Raw genomic sequence first — 21,386 nt, forward strand, 5'->3', positions numbered from 1 at the left:
AAAGATAAAAAACCTGAACAATAAAATGGCAATTATATATATATACACATATATATATATCAATAATACTATATATCAATAATTACCTTAAATACAAGTGGATTAAATGTCCCAAAGAAAAAACATATAGTAACTGAATGGATAACAAAACAAGACCCTTACATATGATATCTACAAGAGGCTCACTTTTGATGGAAAGACATACACAGACTGAAAGTAAAGGAAAAGAAAAAGATGTTTCATGAAAATGGAAACAAACATAAAAAGCTGGGGAAGCAACGCTTATACCAGACAAAACAGACTTTAGAAAAAAGTCTGTGATGAAGACAAAGAAGAACAAAGTTATTCTACTTCTGGATATTTACCTGAAGATACCCCCAAAAAGTGTAAATAGAAAAGACACATACATCCGTATGTTCACTGCAGTATTATTTACAAAAACAAAGATATGGAAGCAACCTACATGTACATCAGTAAAAGAATGGATATACAAGTTGTGCATATGTACAATGGAATATGACTCAGCCATAAAAAAAATGAAATCTTGCTATCTGCAACAATATGGGTAGACCTAGAGGGCATTGGGCTGAGTGAAATAAGCGAGACACTGAAAGACAAATGCCATCATTTCATGTATATGTAGAATCTAAAAGACAAAATGAATGAATAAGCAGAACAGATAGACTTCTGCATATAAAGAACATTTTGATAGCTGCCAGATGGGAGGAGGGTTAGGCGGATGGCTGAAAAAGGTAAACAGATTTAAAAGTACAACTTGGTAGTTACTTGTGATAAAAATCACAAGACAGACCTCCCTATTAATTACTATATAATATCTGATGACATGATCACTGAAATAAAGTACCTAAAGCTAAAACTTCTATTAGAGCCTCCAAACCTAAAAACACACTCAATTGAAAAAACATTCCAACTCTTTCTTCTCAAGGAGGGGAGGCAGCGGAGCAACCTCCCCAGCAGACACAGTACAGATCTTTGTGAAGACCCTGACTTCAGGTTAAGACCTGTGACACTACTGAGAATGTAAACGCTAAAAGTCAAGACAAGAAGGGCATCCTGCCTGACCAGCAGCATCTTGATTTTTGCAAGCAAACAGCTGGAAGATAGCTACACTCTCTCAAAACTACAACATTCGGAGTCTACCCTGCACTCAGTGCTTCCTCTGCAAGGTGACATCACGGAGTTCTCCCTCTGCCAGTCTGTCGAGTAGTACAACTATGACAAGATGATGTGCCACAAGTACTATGCCCATGCACCCCTGTGCTATCTACTGCCCAAGAAGATGTGCAGTCAGTCACACCAGCCTGTGCCCTAAAAAGGTTAAATAAGGTCCCTATACCACCTACCCTGGCCCACATGGCAGTCTTCTGCCTGAACCCCAGAAGCCCTGGCATCTCAATAAGTTTTCCTTTCACTGAATGAACAAACACACAAAACATCCCGTACACTAATACTTACGCATTGAAAGACAAATTCCTCAGTGCAACGCTCAAGGATCATGAGATGTAATTCTGACGAACTTGGTTATTTTAATTTCTAAGTTTAAAGAGAACTAAAAATAGTCAACTAAGAAGGAAGGATGAATTATTAGAGGAAGGTGCCATGATAACACAAATGACTAATGAAAGTCAACAAAAATGAAGAAAAGAATTAGAAGAAGCCACAGAACTTGGAAAAGAACACAGAAAAAACAAATTACAAAAACTGTAAAAGCAGAGAAGCCTAAATAAATCATTTAACACAGCCAAAAACAGACCTATTCTAACAGAGATGCAAGAAAATACCACTACGTAACCTGTGTCACCAAAGATGACCCTAAATCAGGAAAAGGTTTAATTATACTTAAGTATAAATATACTTGGATTACAGCAGAGAATCATTTTTACAAAACACTGACATAGTTGAAATTTAAAATGTTGGTATTCAACAATTAAAAATTTTTTTTAAATTTTTTAAATGTTTGTATTCAAAGGTAAAAACAAGAAAACTCATTGAATATCTTCATAAGTCAATGGCTTACTCCACTTACAACCAAAAATTTTATACTTAGGACAGTTATCTCCTTTCTGTCACTAATCTTTGTGCCAAACTCCTGGGGCCAATCTGCCTATTATATTCCACAACCTTTTCCAAAGAGTTGAAAAAGTATACCAAGCATAAGTTTTCTCTAGTAACCTCTGACTTTAATATACCTACCTACATTCTAAACTCCTCCCCCAAGTATTTTTTGGAAATCATCCAAATCTTCTATTTAAAGTTAAGCTACAGCTGTAGCTTTAATTACCCAATTTGTACATGCCAATTATTTTTCACATATATACTAATAAAATGTTCTTTACTATGATCATGAAAGTATTTCATTTAACAAACAGCACAGGCTACTTACCCATAATACTGCTTCTCTGACAGACAAAACAAGGTAATCACGATAACAATTACAGAGTTTTAAACCAGGGCTGAAGAATTTTGAAAACTTGAGTACCCAAGATCTACTCCATGTAAGAATTCAGCCTAGAAACCTGACAGTCCATAGAATAAATCCTTATTGGATGAGTTAACCATGTGTAGTTCAAAATACGAATTAGAAGGTAGAAGCTCTAATCCCATTTCTACAAGCAATTTATCATGATTCTTTAAATAAATAACCTAAAACCTCAATCATGAGTTAGGAAATGGGAACTACACAATGCCACCCGTGTTGTCTACTTCCAAGTTGTTATATCAAATATGAAACCATTTTGTAAATTATAAAGTACAATACAAATGTAAAATTATTGTATCTAAGATGACTCCTTTAGTGCTTTCTAAGCAAAACCTATCCCTAGTCCTGGAGTCCTCTGCCCCCTTGAAAGAATCTACTTCGACAAACATTGAAAGCAGTCTCAGGAACTGCATCTAAAAAACTGTGAAGACTTTCTCTACAGGATTCTGAAACTTATGAAGATATCAAATGGTTCATCTTAAGCATGGTGTACAAGAAGGACGTAATTATTTAGTACATTAACATTTTCAGAGAACCAAATCTGAAAATATAGTTCTTGTAAATATTCGTTAAAATGGCTTGAAAAGTAAGATTCTTACTTGAAGACTCTATGAGCATACTCTCAGATGAGCACTAACCATCTTATACTTTCCTTCTCTATAACTTTTAAAATTGGTATAAACATTAGCAGTGTTACCAATGAATGAATCTTTTGCAAGACCTCAAGAATCTAAAAACCCTAAAGCTGACTATTCACCCTCTATCTGTTCATAAAAGGCTACATCATTACATGAAGCATTCCAAGGCTCTTCAGATATGTATTTTTTAAAATATTCTTGTACAATGAGAATTCAGAGGCAAAAGACCAAATCACATTTTCATATGAAAATTTATTTTCCAGTGACTGCCTTGTGAACTGGAAGCTCTGAATGTCAAAACCTAGGACATAAACTCTTCTACCCCTGCTCTCCCTAGAACCAGAACTTTAAAACTTAGACATCAGTTTCAGTTCTTCTGAATCAAAAATTAGCAAAAGGTCAATTCCCAAATGGTGTGGGCAATCCACAGTTAAGTACATGATCTCAGTCAATCTGGCTACGTAGGCCCAGAAGGGCATTATCTACCACTGTAACAGATTTCATTAACCTTGAGATCAAAGCATTTGAGATCAAGTGCATTTCTTTTGATTCCCCACCCCTTAATTTTTGAGAAGTACATCTGGTAAAACAATCCACAGCTGGAATCTTGCCAAAGAAAAAGATTCTCATTAGCCCTTGCTAATAGTGGAGTTTTCCATTTAGAAAAATAAATATGTAAAAGCACACTGTAGATTTATGCCCTGGAGAGGAGAGCAAACAGGGTACGAGGTCCAGAATAAGTGCAGATTCATTTCCCTGGCTTATGGCCTAATTACCATAAATCAGGTCTAAGGATAAGACTCTACCCAGAGTATCTTTCAAACATTTACAAGAGATTAAATGACCCTATATATGATATCCTTGCAATCAAGTTGGATAAATTTTAGGCTGAATGTTAGGAAAGCAGGTTGCTAATTAAATAATCAATGCTGATTTAGAGGAGAGTTGCACCTGAAATAAAGAGCTATGTTCTCCTGGCTCCAAACAACTATGTCTAGCTCATTTTCTATTAATAACATACTTATAAAACTGGCTACCAGTAAGTACTCTATTCACTAATGGTAGAGACGTTCATGTATAGGCATGGCAATGCCCATTTCCTAGTTTCAAAAATGCAATTATCTGGGCAAATTTTCTACAAGAGAATAAAGAAAAAAAAAAGAAATATTTGATGAGGTGTATATATATCTGTGTGTGCCAAAGAGCGATCCATCTACTCCAAGTGTATTTTTTCCTTTATCTTAAAAATACCTTTTAACAACAATTTTAAACTTCCAGAAATTTATTTAGGATTTGAAAATAGGTATCACGATGCTATTTTTAACAATGACAATTTGGGTTAAAAAGAGCCAACATTATATCCAATCATCTCTTGGCTCTAGAAAAAAGCATAGAAATAGGGACTTTACTGAACCAGATTACATATGACATCATCAAACAGCCTCTCCCAATTTTCCTTAAATTATCTTTATCCAAATTTTTTATGCAAGATGAAGCTCCCTCTCCATCTCGGTTTTCCTAATTTGTTTCCTTGGTGAGTTAAAAGTGAAGTGTCAAAAGGCACTATTATCAAAAGATTTGGAATGAAGGAAAAAAGCAAGGACTACCTTTTGCCTAAAGTCACCCAATGAGGCATTATTTTGAGAACACTGTCCTAATGAAGTAACTACTATCCAAATTCAAAGGACTTTGTATATCCCAATGAACCCATGAAATGGTATTGCTCTCATTCTCAAGGATTAGGAATATGGAACATCATTCTTTAGCAACTGTTTTATAGGAACATCATCCTTCAGAATTATTATGAAGGGAGCTATTACCAAAAAGTAACATCAATGAATTCATAGGAAAATATTTTTCATCAATAACCAGCTAAGCCTTAAGAGAGCACCTCTTTTGCCAAAGAACCAATAAAAATAACAAAATTAACAGAGTATCATTTTATAAAATCACACATTTCTTGAGTTTTTGGTATTTCCCCAAGACAAATGCTCTGCTTTCTTGCATCTGTAGAAACAACTCTACTTTTAAAAATGGTCACATAATACCAGTCGTAAAAACTCATCTTATCTCAAATTAAAAAACTTAAATTATGAGTTGTTTTTCTATTTAAAATTGGACATCAAACATTCCAAATACATGAAATGTTAAACAGTTCCACAAAATGATGAAATGCTCAGATAAAATGACATCTCTATTAAACTTAGTATTAAAATGTTATTTATTTAAAAAAATGTTCAGAAAAGGCCTATGCTAAAAGGCCACCATATTATCATATACAAATATGAATTATCTGTAATGCATGGCAAAAAAATGTATGTTCACAACCACGTTTGATACTTTATTCTGATACATACCAGGATCTGGGCAATTGTGACAACAACAAAGTTTCCTCAAATCAGGAAACTTTTACATAGTTTGTATAATCTAATTGTCATATTAATTCAAAAGCCTGCTCTGTAAAAGTAAAGATGATTAACATATATGTCTGTCTTTTACTATTGCTGACTTATAAACAGTGTTAAAGTTCTACTCATGATTAGACATAGATAACTCCAATACTTTAAAGAAAATCTAGAACTGCGGTAAATTTGGAGTCTAAATTCTTTATTTTAAAAAGTGCCCTGGCTGGGTGGCTCAGTTGGCTGGAGCATCATCCCATACATGCAAAAGTTGATGGTTCCATTCCAGGTCAGGGCATATACCTAGGCTGTGGGTTTCAATCCCCAGTTTGGGTTCTTGCAGGGGGCAACCAATTGATGTTTCTCTCTCTCTCTCTAAGCAAAAAAAAAAAAAAAAATTTCTTGGGTGAGAATTAAAGTGCCTTCATCACAAAGTTTTAAGAACTAATACTATTTTAAGATAGTCTCCCCTTAAAATTTAGAATTCGGGAAAACCTGTTTCGAACACTTTATATCAATGACAGAGCAGACAAACTCCTGCTAATATGCTAATTACAACATACAACTTGTCGTCATAGTATTAAGAATAATATCTACTTTTCTAAGTCATGAAAGTAAAAAATGATGCATAAAGCATATTTTTAAAAATCAAAAGTTATAATTGGAAATTAGATATATGTAACTAAGATAAAAGTAGATTCGGAGCCCCCAGATTCCCCTTATCGGGACTATCTAGGCACTCATATTTGTATACTACCTAGAAGGCATAGACACTATAAATCAACGTATTGCGATAACTAAAGATGTTCCCATTTTATAAATTAAATTAAATGGTATAAAACATTTAAAAACAAAAACACCAATAATCAAGTTTCCACATGTCTCTTCTAATTGAGGCATGCTGAAATACCAAATCTAGAAAATCATATTGCCGTTGAGAAAGTAAAAGTTGAGTTTTAAATTCTTTCTTGTTTTTGGAGTTTTTTTTAATGAGTTGAAAAAATTATGTTAGAACTAAAACTTTAAAGCATTAAATGCTATGAACAGACATTTATGAATACTGAAAATTTAGGGATAAACAAAGCAGAATTCATGGTTACCATATTTACACATACTCTTTGTTGTGTTTCAGTGCCACATGATCTGATTCAAAGTAATAAACATCAGGATCATCATCTTCCTCTTCTGTAATGTGCGGATTGGCACTCTCTTTGGCAGATGGCAAATTTCCAAAATTGAGTCTTGCCTCTGAGGGTGGCTTAATTTGTCCTTCACTCCCATAATTTTCAGAGTCACAACATATCCCTTTTTCATTCTGAGAAATTTCATCAGGATGTGTGGGAGACTTACTTATATTATCACTAACAGTTGCATTTGTTGCATTAGGACTAAGATTATTCTCCTCAAACTGTCCATTTTCTCTGCAAGGAGAACTGTTTTTAGTGGGACTATTTCTGGTAGGGGCTGCCCTTCGTGGTGAAGTTCTCAGAATGTATCGATGTTCTTGAGGTTCTGATAAAGACATCGTTTGACCTGAAACACAGTCTAGAACAGAAGATGGTTCCAACTCTCCGGAAACTGGCATACTCTCAAGTCTTGTGTCCAGGGCGTTATTGGTGTTTTCATTACACTGCTCTTTTGAGGCACTGCTATCTCCCACCACATCTACTTCCTCCTCAGAATCCCTTAAAGATGACTGAGTTTCAGGAAAGGGGCCTGTAGCTGGCTCAGTTGTCAGCTGATTAACATGTTCCACAGGCAGGCAGGCAGTTACTATTTTGTGGTCCTCCAACTTGACCTGCACTTCTGAATTCGTGCAAGGCACGTTATGGTCTATACAACTGTCCTCCTTCCTACTATCAAGGAACATAGAAGTGTGGGTGTCGGAATCCCCATTTTCAGCTACTGATTTTTCCTGGAACACACAGGAACCAGTGCTGTTTTGTTTAGTGTTCCCATCAGGCTGACAGTCATCACAGTTTATACCAGCTGAATCGCTGTCATCAACACCATTGACAGCCAAATAACCTGTGATTTCTTCAACTACTGAAGAATTAAGTGGCCCTTCCTCACTGACATTCACCTTTTTAATTTCCCTTTTCTCACAATCATCCAGTATAAGACATCGACAAGCTCGTTTAGTCCCTTGAAAATCTGCATCATTGTCCACTACTGTATTCCTCTGTTCTACTGACTCCTTGTCTGATTTTATAGGTGAATCTTCTTCTGAACTGTTTGGTGCTTCAGATCTAAGACAACGCTTAATTCTTTTTAAAACTGGTGAAACGGGTTCTGTTTGCCTTTTCTCACAATTTTCTACAGCCTGCCTTTCTCCATTATCTTTTTCTGAAGAAAGTCCTCTTTTCCTAGGGCTTACCCATGATTCTCGGGTACTTTGCTGTTTTAAATCAGTAGTTTTCCCACTATTATTTCCCTTTTGAATTTGCACAGGCTCTGGTCTCTTCTTTGGTGATCTTGATCGTACTTGAGAATGAGAAGATACTTCTTCAGGGTGAGCAATGCTACGATTCCTTAAAGTTCTACCACAAAAAGATTCATCCAAGCCGTTTAACCCCACTGTTGATCTTGTAACACGAGTAGATCGGGAAGCAGCCATACTATGGCAAGTCCCTACTATACGGTCATCATGATCCACTCATTGGGAAACCTTCAAAAATGTAAACAAAATAATGAGAAAAAAGGTAATAGTTAATATACCTAAAACAAAAGTATAAAGCTACAACTTTTTAATCCAAGTATAGCCAATATTAATAAATTATGATATAATGTATTGTATTAACATTTCAAAAATGCTATTAATAGCTAACCATTCATTATATGGCAGTTAACAAGCTCCGAAAATCATTTTATATATTTTGTACACATTAACTCACTTAGGTCCACAACAACTACAATAGGTGCTATTATCATCCCTACATTACAAATAAGAAGACTGAGCCACACATATTTTAAGTTATCTGTCCAAAGCCACAGAGCTAAGTGGCAGGGCCGGACCCTAGAGACCAAGCTCTTAACTTGCTTCACCGTGCCTCTGCCTTTCACATAGGCACAAAGGGCTCCAAAAAGATCTCTCAAAGACAGAATTTCATCTTGGTTATTAAAATAATAATCTTGAACTTATATAGCAGCTATCACAAAATCTATCCTAATCACTAGTCACTTTTTCTCAAAATATTCCTAGGACGTAAAAAGGCAGGAGCTGCTCTTTTTAATTCACTCTTAGTACAAGGAGTTTCAGGTCAAATCCTCTCATAATAAACTATGTGGCATCCAAAAAATTTTGGTTGCAGTAGAACTTTTTGTAATTAAGCAGACTGATAGAAATCACAATCTCAGTTTACAGTGGCTAAGGGCCAAACAGAGTAAAGCCAAGCCTTACTAGTCCCTAGAAGTAGAGCCATAAATTGGCAAGTGACACAAAGTATATTCTGAAGAGAATAGAAGAAAAAAGGAAAGAAGCCCCTGAAGCAAGTATTACATTTAAGAAGCCAGGCGTACATATATAACCCTATCCTCTCCTTCTTAGAACTCCTATATATGTGTGTATGCCAGTTACAAGGCGTGTTGGGGAGACAAGCATTTTCTGGTGTGAATGTTTTGTCTTTTTAAGACAAAGATGTGAGAAAAACTGAAAAATGCCCCTACTGATCCATTTGGATAAACTGAGGGGTTTAGTGGTTAATTTTCCAAAGACTCTCTCATCAAGCAGAATAAAGGAGCTGTTAACATTTCAGGTCTCCACTCTTCTGCTGTTCTGTTCAGCTTTCATAAGATACTTTGCCACTTCACTGTCTAACTTCAAATGGGGTGCAAGACAAAGAAAGAAACCAATAATGACTGTAGTACAAAGTTTCACAGTACCCCCTTTCCTTTCTGCCATCCTTACAACAGACTCCCCCCTCACAACTCCCAAATGCCATTCTACTCCCGTCTCCACAAATCAAATACAATCTATCCTTTGCCTCAACTAGAAGTATCTAATAGTGGAAAGCTTATGAAGAACCACAGAAGACATAGCAACATGTTACAACACACAGAAAAAGAAATATTAAAACTCAGAAATAAATTCCTCACAGTAAACATTTACTGTTTTGGGATTCATCAGAGGAACCTAACACGTAATTCTCTTTTGTTAAAATCATGTTAAGATTACAATCTATTATTTTTATTCACAGATAATAAACAATGGAATGACCCATAAATAAATATCCACCTTTAATTACAAAAAGTTAAACTTTGAATGTTTCAGAAGAGCACAAACTAAAAAATATTAACATGTTTGTTTCAGGTACCCAAAGCTGGAGCTGTCAAACTTGAAGGTAACTGATTTTTAAGTATTATATACCTATGGAAATTAAAAAAAAAAAAGACTTTACTTATAAAATTGAATGCAAATATCTTTGATGCAAATTAGATTATATTCATAATTTCTGGCTCAAATATACCACATTTGCCATGTATAATGTACACTTCTTTGCCCAAATCTTTGAGGGAAAAATAAGGATGCACATTATATACCTGGGTAGTACTAATTCCGTATCTATATAAATGGTTTTAATTCTTTTATTTATGCTTATGCATTAAAAGTGTAACTGTAGAAAGCAATAACGATATCTATAGTAAAATAATACCCTGGAATATGAAAATCAGTGGTTTGTATGTAATATAAAAAATGGAATTAAAAAAGTATAATGAAAGCATTTTCTTCAAAGTTTGGACCAGAAACATGGGTGCACCTTATACATGGCAAAATACAGTAATATTGGAAAAATATTTTGCAAACACATAAAAACAATCTAGTAATCTTTACTTTTTAAAATGTGATGCCAATTAAGGGTATATAAACCTCAAAATGATTTCAGTAACTAGCATTCTCATCCTTTCTCTTCTTTCTAATCCAAATGAAAGCAAAATCTCTGCTGTCATTATTAATGAAAAAAGCCTATTATTATTAGTACCCAGAGGTACTATAAAAATAATTGTGTCATTATAAAATACTACCAGAGAGGGTCTATTTCATTTCTTCACCATTTCAGTGATTAAAACACTGAATAATATGAAAGAATAAACCCTCTGGTTTCTTTTGCTAAAAATGTTCTTACTCCATTCGACAAATTTAATGAAGCCAAAGTTTTAGACTCTTGAACCCTGTCCTATTAGGCCATATTTAAAGTGAAACTGTTTCATAACAAAGATCTTCTGGCATCTCAAACTCAAGAGACCTGCATCACGGACATCTCCTGCACGATTGACTAGAAATGCATAGCACCAGGCCCTGCCCCAGACCTATCAAGTAATCAGATTCCCAGGTGATTTATATGCCTATGAAGGTTTGAGAAACAGTGCTTTCAAATGCTGCATCCAAACAGTGTTTTACTAAAATAAATAGCAGTTGTATCCAATTTCAAACTACTGTATTTTGCTGTGTATGATGTGTACTTTTTTGCCTAAATTTTTGAGGGAAAGATAAGGATGCACATTATACATGGGTAGTACCTGAAATACCTTGTATCTGTTCTTGTGTTTTGAAATTATTTGTAACAAAATTCCTTGCACCATAATATGTTCAAAAGTAAATGCTAAAATTCCTTTATACTACAAAAAAAGGTATCTAAATAATAATGAATGAATGAATGAATGAATGAAAAAATTAAAACTAAAGCTTTCTCCCCTGAAAGTTTGGGCCAAAAATGTGGGTGCACATTTTACATGCTAACACATTATACACAGCAAAATACAGTAAATTAGACTTAATAAAAAATTTATAAAGCCATCATCTCTTTGGCAGAGAACTGTAAAATTCCCTTGCCTGAGATTAACATACTGCATGATCTTAAGGTAATAAATTGCTTAAAATTCTAAAGAGTTAAATAACACTTTGATACTCTTCCCTCTGATAATTTTCTTCTGTCCTAACCTTTTTCTTCATCTTTCCTATTTTGGACAGGCATACTTTCTATAGTTATCTGATAAACTGAGTACAAAATTCAGTGACCAAATTGGGACCAAAAATATCCTGGTTATCTCAACCAAGTCTAAACAGTTATGCCATGCTTAGCAAAGCATTAGAAATTAAACCAACTGTTTTCCTCATTTTGGCTGCACAGTTACTAAAAAAATTCAGAGAAGTTCTCTGGAGCACAAAATAAAATTCCTGACAAAAATTAAGTTGCCAAGGAAACGGAAAGAAACTCAGTTTCAAACTAGTATCTCAGAAAAGACCCCTGCTAGTCAACTAAATAGGAGGCACATGGTGAAATCCTTAACCAAACTCAACTAGAACTAAGAATTCAATCACTCTAGTCTTAGAATTAAAGGAAATGTAACATATTCATATGAGCAAACCCAATCTAGCAATCAGAATAAAGGTTTCCATATATATTATCCACCAACTAATGAATATGACACTTTCTAGAATAGAGGGAAGAGAAATAATAATTCACTAGAATTTAGACTCTCTCCTCTCTTTACTACCCTCAAAAAAATTTTCATCCTTTTGGAGGACTTACCTGAGAAGTGTAGCAGTCAGCAAAATTTCAGCCTTTCCATTCACATTAAGCCCCAAATCCTACCTATAATTCCACATCTGTCACCCACTTATTTGATGTTGAACTAACCTTCCCCCGAATTTGAATCTGTTTTTACCTCAAATTTAATAGGGTTCTGAAGCACTCTCTGAAACAGTACCAGCTATGTTTCAGATCATAAATTTCTAGACCCCATGATCATATATGCAGAAGTCTGTCAATAAGAAGTGACAGGAAAAATAAACATTAAACTAAATGATCCACATAATGACACTATTCCAGCTATCATTTTTATTTAAGAAAGCGAAATCTCAAAATGATATTGGAAAGATATTGACAATAACATTTTGTTCCTACTATAATTACCAGAGTAGTATAGTTTATTTTGGGGGGTTGAGGGACTGGTAATCTTCCATTAACATCACTGTTCTAGTTGGTATCTATAATATATTCAGTTTTATTAAATGGACAATTTTTAGGAAACTGGTCATGGTAACAGGTAGACAAACCAAAGTCAAAAGCAAAAGGAACAAGAACAACTGGAAAGTGTTGCCCATATGATTCTTTTTCTGACTGTCTAGAACAACGATTTTCAATACATGCAATACCTGACTATTTAGTTAGAGGCACTGACCTCTTTTCCCTTAGAATTGTTAAAAAAAAAAAAAAAGACAACAGTCAGTACAATAGCTGTCTGGTGTGAGTAAATCAAAATTACAACTATTTTGGGCGGTGGTCAGATTGGCAAGAAATATAATAAATATTTTGGTGTGCTGTAGAATTTTAGTAATTAGTTTATGTGTTATGAGATGAACAAGGTTGAAATTCGAAGGTCTAGAATATAAACATGAACTGCTTAATAATCAATCAGACTATCCTTGTGACACAATTCTTTTACTAGTTTCTTCAGCCAAGCAATTACATAATTTCTAATCGGTCAAAAGTATCTATAAGGTTAAAAGTGGACAGTGAAACCTGGAAATCACCTATGCAATTCTACTTAATATTAATCTCTGAAGCCTGGGAACTCTATTATGTATTGTCTTGTATAAAAGGATCTTTTCTTTCTTTCCCATTAATAGAGACAGATGCATGACAGATGACAGGTTGGTTGACAGATAGATGATAGATAGATAGATAGATAGATAGATAGATAGACAGACAGATAGATAGAGCCGAATGAGACAATGACAAGGCCAAGCTGAATGACAGACTTAAAGAGACAATTGGGGAAAAAGAGAAGTCAAGGAATTTCATAATGCCCTTGATCAAAAATACCTAGTGTTATATGTGCTCCAGAGATTCCAATGTACTTAGTTACTTCATTTATCCCCCTATTGGGAAGAGTGGGAAAATATTCATCCCCATCCCATTCCCTATATAACTCTATAATCCTATGAACTGTACAATTTCCCATTTAGAGAACTATAGAAAAATAAGAAGCTCCCCCCCTCCAAAAAAAAATCAAACTGGAGTTGTCTTCACTACTGCAAAACTAAATAACTTACCTGTACAACCAAAGATCTATCATTGTGGAAATATTATCTCTTTTCCTTATATCCTGAAGGAGTTGTAGCTATGATCTAGAATAGAGCTTAAGCATCAGGGTTTCAGACTTTCAGCTTCAGCCATGGAGAATACTAGAACCTCCTAAATTCCTTTCTTTAAAATAAAATAATAAAAAAAAGAATTAAAGAAGCAAATTAACTTGTGCTAAAAGATTTACCCCCTTCTATAATAAGAGAAAATAGCAGGTAACAGAATATCTGTTCACGGTAGTATCACTGGTAATTCTTGGTAACTCCGTAGTCTCAGAGATACTAAGAAACTGGAACAGGATTTTTAATAACAACAAAAAAAGCTTGACATATACTAAATCCTTACAAGTCAATATTAGTTTGAGTCAAAATGTGACTCTGTTCTTTTTCTAGAGTCTCCGACAATATTTTTTTGAGGTGACCCAAAGATTGCCCTTGGTAAGAGTCTTCATATAGAATTTATAAACTTTTATTCTAAAGATGTTCCCAAATTTTAGGCTTTATATGTAAAACTGAGAATTGAAAAACAAAAATAATTTAAATTATGCCCACCAAAGAATCAACCAAGTCTCCTATATCTACATGATAACCTTAAAGTGCTAAAAGACTATTATAAAAGGATATTTCTATCATTTTGGCATACAGATTTTCAAAAAGGACAAAAAGAGGAAGTATTTTCTGGTTTTAGTACCCAGTTGGCCAGATATTTTAATTACCTTAATTAAATTCAAGTTCTTGGTCAATATGTTTAGTTACAGCTTGATTTTATAACAATATATTATGATATTCTTTTCAGCCAATTTGGCTAAATGAGTTATGAATGTCCATTTGGAAACAAGGAGGAACACTAGGAAAAAAACTAAGTGTTTATGATGAAAACTGTCACTCTATTATAAACACAAAACTAGATAGTCTCAAAGTGACACTATTTTTGGTGAAGGATTACAATTTTAAAACTGATGCAATTATCAAGTTTTGTAAACTAGACTTACTGCCTAGTAAAATCAAATTAGGGGTTTAGTCAGCTAGAAAGGGAGCAGGGCTGACTGATACCTGCTATCTATAGATGCGACCTCTCTCAAATGTGCCTTATAATTTCTTGAAAAGCACAAGGTAAGAAAACTATGTAAGATTAATACACTAAATTTTTTTTTATTAACAGGAGTGTACACAGTGAAAACAGGGTCCTATAAAAAGTAATCCTTGACTTGAAAATTCACTCATCTTATAACAAGGATTCCAATTGCCAACTCCTTTGTATCCAACCCTGAAAGCCTTTCACAAACATGGCAAAACATATATTATATTCTACAGTACACAGTGGTAACGAGGATCCACGATGTAAGATGTGTCTGAGTATACACTGATACGCCCATTCTAGCACTCTATCAAGTTCTAGTCAGCCATGTTATTACCTTTTCGGTTAGGGTTTATTATAGGAATATCATCCATTAGGGTATTTACCAGGCAAGGATATCGCCAACTGTTATTTTCACAGAACCGATACTTGTAGCTGAGTTCTACTAGTATTAAGTCAGACAGGATTATGCAGATGTGTTTCTAAAAAGCCTGATACACTGAAAAACAAACTGTAGTCAATTAATTCTACTAACACTACAGCCTGCTTGGCCTTAATTAAGATTACATTTTTTCTTACCTTTTTAAAAGTGTTTCGCCTAGTATTTGATTCCCAAGCGTCTGCATTTATCTGTCATCACTGTTAATGTCCATGTTACATTGAGACTTCAGGTATTATTTATTTATATGGTGTACTAGCACAACTTGGTATCTGTGAAGGGAAACCACAATATAGTCACTATGGATGTGTAATTGTTTACAGATTTGTGGATAAAATTGATATTTGTAAACACACAGCACACATTTTCTAATAAATTATAAAAATAATTCCTTATATTTAGCTATAAAATGTGTTATCCTCAAAGACAGATGATTTGCTAATAATGCTCTTACAAATGCTTTTTAGAGTACCCCCATAAAAATACTTCTTACAAATTTGAGAGCTCCTCAGATTGCTTCTATCAACATAGATATACATCATTTTCTAAAAGTCTATAATTTCTCAGACATTAGTAGAAAAGTACTAGTTTGTTATACAATAATCTTAGGAAGTAAATCTATAATGCTTAAGAACTCAGTAAAAAAGATCCATTAAATGTAACTTGAATATATTTGATGCTTTTTAAAGTAGTATTTTTGCTTTGGTTAGATTATTCACCTGTGACTCAACATTATTTTGGAAGTAAATAGAAAGTAAATATGATAAAATAAATGAAGAGAAATGAACGCAGTTGCACTGTACAAATATTCATTAAAAGCCAGCTTCTTAAGAGGCAAAAAATTTATATGATCTGAAGAGAAACCAGAGCATTAAAAGCCAGCTTCTTAAAAACACAGGCTTGGTTGTAGGCCACAAGTCTGAAAAACACATAGATGTGCTTACGATGAAGAAAAGCTTTATATAAAACTTTTCTACCAGTTTATAAATGGAAAAAATGAGCTACAAAAGGAATCCTTATTCACATATATCAAAGAAAGAAACCTATGAATGGCATTCTAAAATGATACACCATGATGTACCATTTCAAATTCCTATGCAATAAAAAGAAAGAGTAAGGCTCTACCTAGAAAATGCAGATAGCCGTATGCTATTTTGTGGATAAAATGTATTACTGGAATTGTCAATCTGCCAGACATTCTCAGTAAAATCTCTCATTAATGTTAGAGTAGAAAATAATATCAAATATATCACAATTTTTTAAATTAAGAAAATAGAGTAGATAATAAGAAACCTTTACATCGATCCTCAAACATTTAAAACAATTCTCTATTCACTTTTTTCCAAATGTTAAAAGATGTTAATAACAAACAATTAAATTTTAACTATTCTTTAAGTTGCTTGTAAGACATTTCCTAGTAAAAAGCAAAAAAAATTAAACTAATCAAAACTATTGTATTCCCCACATTGCTCATTTCATTCACTATACATTTCCAATTTAAGCATCAAGCACAAATGCCATATGTGTTCTGCAGCAGATAAACTATTCTGAGTTGTAAAACCAATAATTTTTTATTGGAATTACTTAACTACAGTAACTTACTTCCATAAGTTTAAAAAACCTGGTTATTTTGTCTTTAAATAAGCATACAAAATGGAAACAAACCATTTAAAATCCTACTGCTAATGCCTCTTATTTATTCCTTGCCACAGAGGTCTGCTTGTTTTCATGTACTGATAAATTCATTGACTATTCAAAAACCAATCTTAACTGAAAAGAATTACTTTCCCTACTGTTCGAAAGCTAACACTGGTACTACTGTGTCAAATACATCACAGGAACTCAGATTCATGGCACATATGAAAGTCACTTCAAAAGACTACAGAAAAATCTCACTAGAAATGATTAATGCTAGTGATATAACAGAGTCATAAGCCACACAACTTACTATAAAAATAAAACTGTGAATTCTAAGCTAAATCCAACCTGAATTGTAAGAAACTGAAGATTTTTTAGTTTAATAAGACCCTAGGAAAATACTAAAAAGAAAGGTTATACTACAGACTCAATTCTTCAGTTGTTATAAGTGAAAATATCAAATATGTGCACTACATTATGCCTTTAAGTAATTTTGAGAGAAACAAAGAGGAATATTCAAAGTCAGTTATAAAAAGCATTTGGAAAGGTCAAAGACAGAAATACCTTTCCCAGACAATTAAGCTTATCACAGTTACCTGCTATAGAAAGCTAAACCAATTTTTTTAAGGAACTAAAAAAAAAAACTTGTTTATTGACGCATGAGAATGCAAGCAACATAAAAAATCAAAAGCTTATCTGGCTTTAATTGGCTTTTCTTGTCAAATGGGGTGGGATTTTATTTGTGCATTTTCTAAGGGTTCCAAACTGCTCTTGATATCCTAAAATACAGGGGGAAGCTGTACAGCAGAGAACTCTTATCAGGGTGGGATTAACTTCTCAGTGCTGCCTACTACTTTTTCTTCTGCTTCACATGTGTGTACTACAAAATAATTGTTGCAAATGATGGAGAAACCAGCAATTAGCACAAAAAAGTTCTGGAACCCTGTCTGCTATCTTGGTGCTGGGGTTCAGGTCCTTCATTATTTTGTCCACAGCCAGATTTTCCAAAATTTCTGGGAACTCCTTTTCCATAAATACTCGCAAGTCCTCCTTTGTTAAGCAGCCTGTATCCTCAGCAAGTTCATGAAGCTTAAACATCATGGTTTCCATGGTGTGTTTCATGTGGGAGGGCATTTTAGTGAGGTCTTGGCTAAGATGAGACAAGATTGCTTAGCTGACTAGGATGCACAGTTGGTGACAAACCAAATTTTTATTTGGTACAAAGTATAACCAAAGAACAGTACTTTTCCTGCCCCATGAATTGGACCTCCCACAGGTCCAGTGTCTTAGATTTTAGATATAAGCCTATTTCAATGTCAACAGAAAGATAGCACAAAGAACACCAGATTTAGTGGAGGGAGAAAGAAGTATGACTTCTGCCCCTAATAATAACTGACCATATCAAATCATTCTGTGCTTCTATACTTCATTTTTCATCTATAAAACAAGAGACAAAATACCTGCATACTACCTGTCAAAGGGTCAAAAGAGATTATGTCTGTGAAGTACTTTGGTTTCTTGGTTTCAGACTTCAGCGTACCTAAGAAATTCCTGAAACCAACCGCAGCAGAAATTCAGGTTTAGCACTCTGGACATGTATGCATAAATCTTTAGCTTTCATTAACTACTTTAGATCATCCCAAATTCCACTGGGGACTCTCCCTAGGAAGAGGATTATATTTTGAAAAAAACTGCATCAGTTTCTTCTGAGACTTTAGCTGTAGCATTACACAAGATACTGGCTTAAAATGCAGATTTCTAAACCTCCTCCTTAGAAATTCAGATTCAATAAACTTGGGACAGGGCATGGAATCTTAATTTTATCAAATACGACAGGTGATTCAAATGTAAGTGGTTCATGATCTATCCTTTTAGAAACCCTAAACTAAATTCTTCCATTCATATTTCAAATCCTTCCCTACCTCTCCAGTGCCATCAACCATAACCAACCTTAGGCCTCATCATCACTTGAATAATGCACCTGCCTTGTAATTGGCCCCTCTACTTTAAGTCTTGTCCCTTACAAGTGCATGGTCACAGAGTGATCTAAAAAGCACACTTATGTCACTCTCTTATCTGAAACACTTCCTAGTGACTTCTGCTTCTGGCCAAGATTGAAACAACTAAAGATCTGGACAAATGTATTAAAGTTGTTTTTCAGATGTTGTCAACCAGATAAAGTAGGACAGTGATCCATGAAAGAGGAAAAACATGAAACAAAGCCTTGAACTGTCCCAGATTAACGGCTTAGAGGCTCCAGGCTGCAGAGCAGGGAGGGTAATCCCAGACAAAGCACAGCAGTCTCACTGAGTTAAGAAGAAGTGAGGAAGTCTGGGGAGAACGAAGTAGGTAGGGTCCCCAAAACACTGTACTAGAGAGGTAGGAACTGTGGAGAGACAAAAGACAAACCTCAGAAGCTCTGCAGAGATGCCCCTCAAGTCTTGAGCTGGGTACTGATCACACTGGAAAACCATTCATAAGGAGTGAAGATAGATACGCATAGCCAGGGGTATGCTGGAAAATGTAACAACTGGGGGTAGTGAGTGGTTTGTAGTTCATGGTTTATATATAGGGTTACCAATGTCCGTGGAGTCAATATTCCTACCCATCAAGAGATACCACGTAGTGCAAAGTTGGGAGGAGATCCACTGTAGCAAATTACCACCAGAGCACAAAAAGAGTAATACGTAATAATAATACAAGTAGGAGGTAGTGGGTTTTAAATATTCACTACCTTTGCTCTTAATATAATTTATTTAATTATAAGCTTATATGATTGGATTACATTAAGAAAAATCAGCTCACAAACTTCCTGACATTTTAATAATTGGCTTAGACAAAGTTATAGCATATCAACACCCACAGCCAGGAACACCTACCAAACAGTAGAAACCCTCAAAATTCATGTCATCAAGTACAGTGTTCAGAGGGTCACTGCCTCAGTAGTGGGGCAAAATGAGCTCTAGACTAAATATAGCTTTGGTCCCATTTAACAAAATTAAAACAAGTCTCAAACCAATAAAGCCATCCCCAAGAAACTTAACTGTGTCCCACAACAATGCTCAATATTTATAGAAATACAAAGATGCCCAGAACCAAAATAAGGTAAAATTGATAGGAAAATACCACCCTTGAGGAGAAAAATCAATCAAGAGAAAAGATCCATATAACAGACTTATCAGACAAGAACATTAGATCAGTTATTATAACTGTAGTCTCCATAACTGTAAATTATATGTTCAAAAGGTAAATGGAAACATTAATCATATTAGGTAGAGATATGAAAGGTACTAAAAATAAATAAATTGAATCTTCTAGTAATGAAAAATACTGGTTGGGATTAACAAGAAATTAGGCACTACAAAGAAAATGCCAAAACACCCTAGCCAGGTAGCTCAGCTGGTTGGATCATCATCGCATACAACAAAAAGACTGCAGGTTCGCTTCCCAGTAAGGGCTTTGAGGAGAGGCAACCAATTAATGCTTCTCTCTCACACTAATGTCTTTGTCTGTGTGTCTCTCTGTTTCTCTCATATCAATAAACATATCCCCAAAAGAAGATTTCAAAAATTCAATCAACATAAAGACATAGCAATAGAAACTATATAAAACAACACAAATGAGCCATGGGACACCATCAAGCACCCCAGCGTATGGGTAACTGACACACCCAAAAGAAGCCAAAAAATAATAAACAAGAAACTAAATAAAGCCAAATTCAAGAAACATGAAGACAACCATAGCCAACTAGTAACGTCAAAACCAAATTGATCTAAACCACTAATAAAAAGATATGCTGAAAGCAGATAAAGGAAAATAACATTGTATACACAGGGAAAAAATAAGATTGATAGCAGACTACTCACTGGAAACAAGACAGTAAAGTTTATGTTTAAGAGTTTATGTTTAAGATATTGAAAGAAACTATCAACTAAAATTCCAGTAGCCACAGAAAATATCTTTAAAAAACTAAAATAAAATAGATGATTTCAAATTATAAATGTTAAAAGAATCCATCACTAACATTCTCTAGAAGAAATGTTGAAGGAAGTTCTTCAAGCAGAAGTAGAAAGATACTAGATGGAAGTCTGGATCTATCCAAATGAAGAAAAGCACCAGAAATGGTAAATGAGTATAAATACACAAGAATTTTCTACTTTATACCTTAATTTTTAATCTCTTTAAACATAACTAACTATTTAAAGAAAAAAAGACAGCAATATATCAAGATGTTTATAACATACATGCAAGTAAAATGTAATAATAGCACAACAACCAGGTGGGGGAAAATACAATGTTGTAACTCTTACAGTACATATGAAGCGGTACAACATCACTGCAAGATGCACTGTAGATGTAAGCATGGACCCTAAAGCAACCGAAGGAAGAAATGAAAGTAGGAAGAAAAGTGCAGAGGGAGGAAGAAAAGGAATCAGGGAAGAAAGGAGGGAAATAGAGGATTTAATAAGTCAACAAAGAACAGAAAAATATTTTTAAATAAACTCAAACCAAAAGAAAGAAAAACAGAACAAAAAACACAGTAGAAATTTTTAAAAAGCAGTGACAGCAAAATAGACTTAAACTTAATTATATCAAATAATCACT

At 34.3% G+C, this 21,386-nt stretch overlaps 1 protein-coding gene and 1 pseudogene across 5 annotated transcripts in view; both read right to left on the minus strand.

The window, feature by feature from the left end:
* ZZZ3 (zinc finger ZZ-type containing 3) overlaps window positions 1-21,386 on the minus strand; it is a 100,189-nt gene that overhangs the window by 44,734 nt on the left and 34,069 nt on the right. For 2 of the 5 annotated variants that reach the window (XM_053655591.1, XM_053655589.1), the window contains exons 2-4: window positions 15,284-15,415; window positions 13,597-13,750; window positions 6,656-8,208 (exon numbers count right to left, since the gene is read on the minus strand). In XM_053655591.1, the coding sequence (XP_053511566.1) occupies window positions 6,656-8,157 (1,502 nt within the window). In that variant the 5' untranslated portion in view covers window positions 8,158-8,208; window positions 13,597-13,750; window positions 15,284-15,415. The remainder of the gene's footprint in view (window positions 1-6,655; window positions 8,209-13,596; window positions 13,751-15,283; window positions 15,416-21,386) is intronic. The other 3 variants (XM_053655590.1, XM_053655592.1, XM_037148128.2) reach the window with 3 other exon arrangements.
* Window positions 17,527-18,335, minus strand: LOC119051394 (protein S100-A10-like; annotated as a pseudogene).

This window comes from Artibeus jamaicensis, unplaced genomic scaffold (genome assembly GCF_021234435.1).
Source record: "Artibeus jamaicensis isolate MK-2021 breed Jamaican fruit bat unplaced genomic scaffold, CSHL_Jam_final scaffold_1019, whole genome shotgun sequence".
Taxonomy (NCBI): domain Eukaryota; kingdom Metazoa; phylum Chordata; class Mammalia; order Chiroptera; family Phyllostomidae; genus Artibeus; species Artibeus jamaicensis.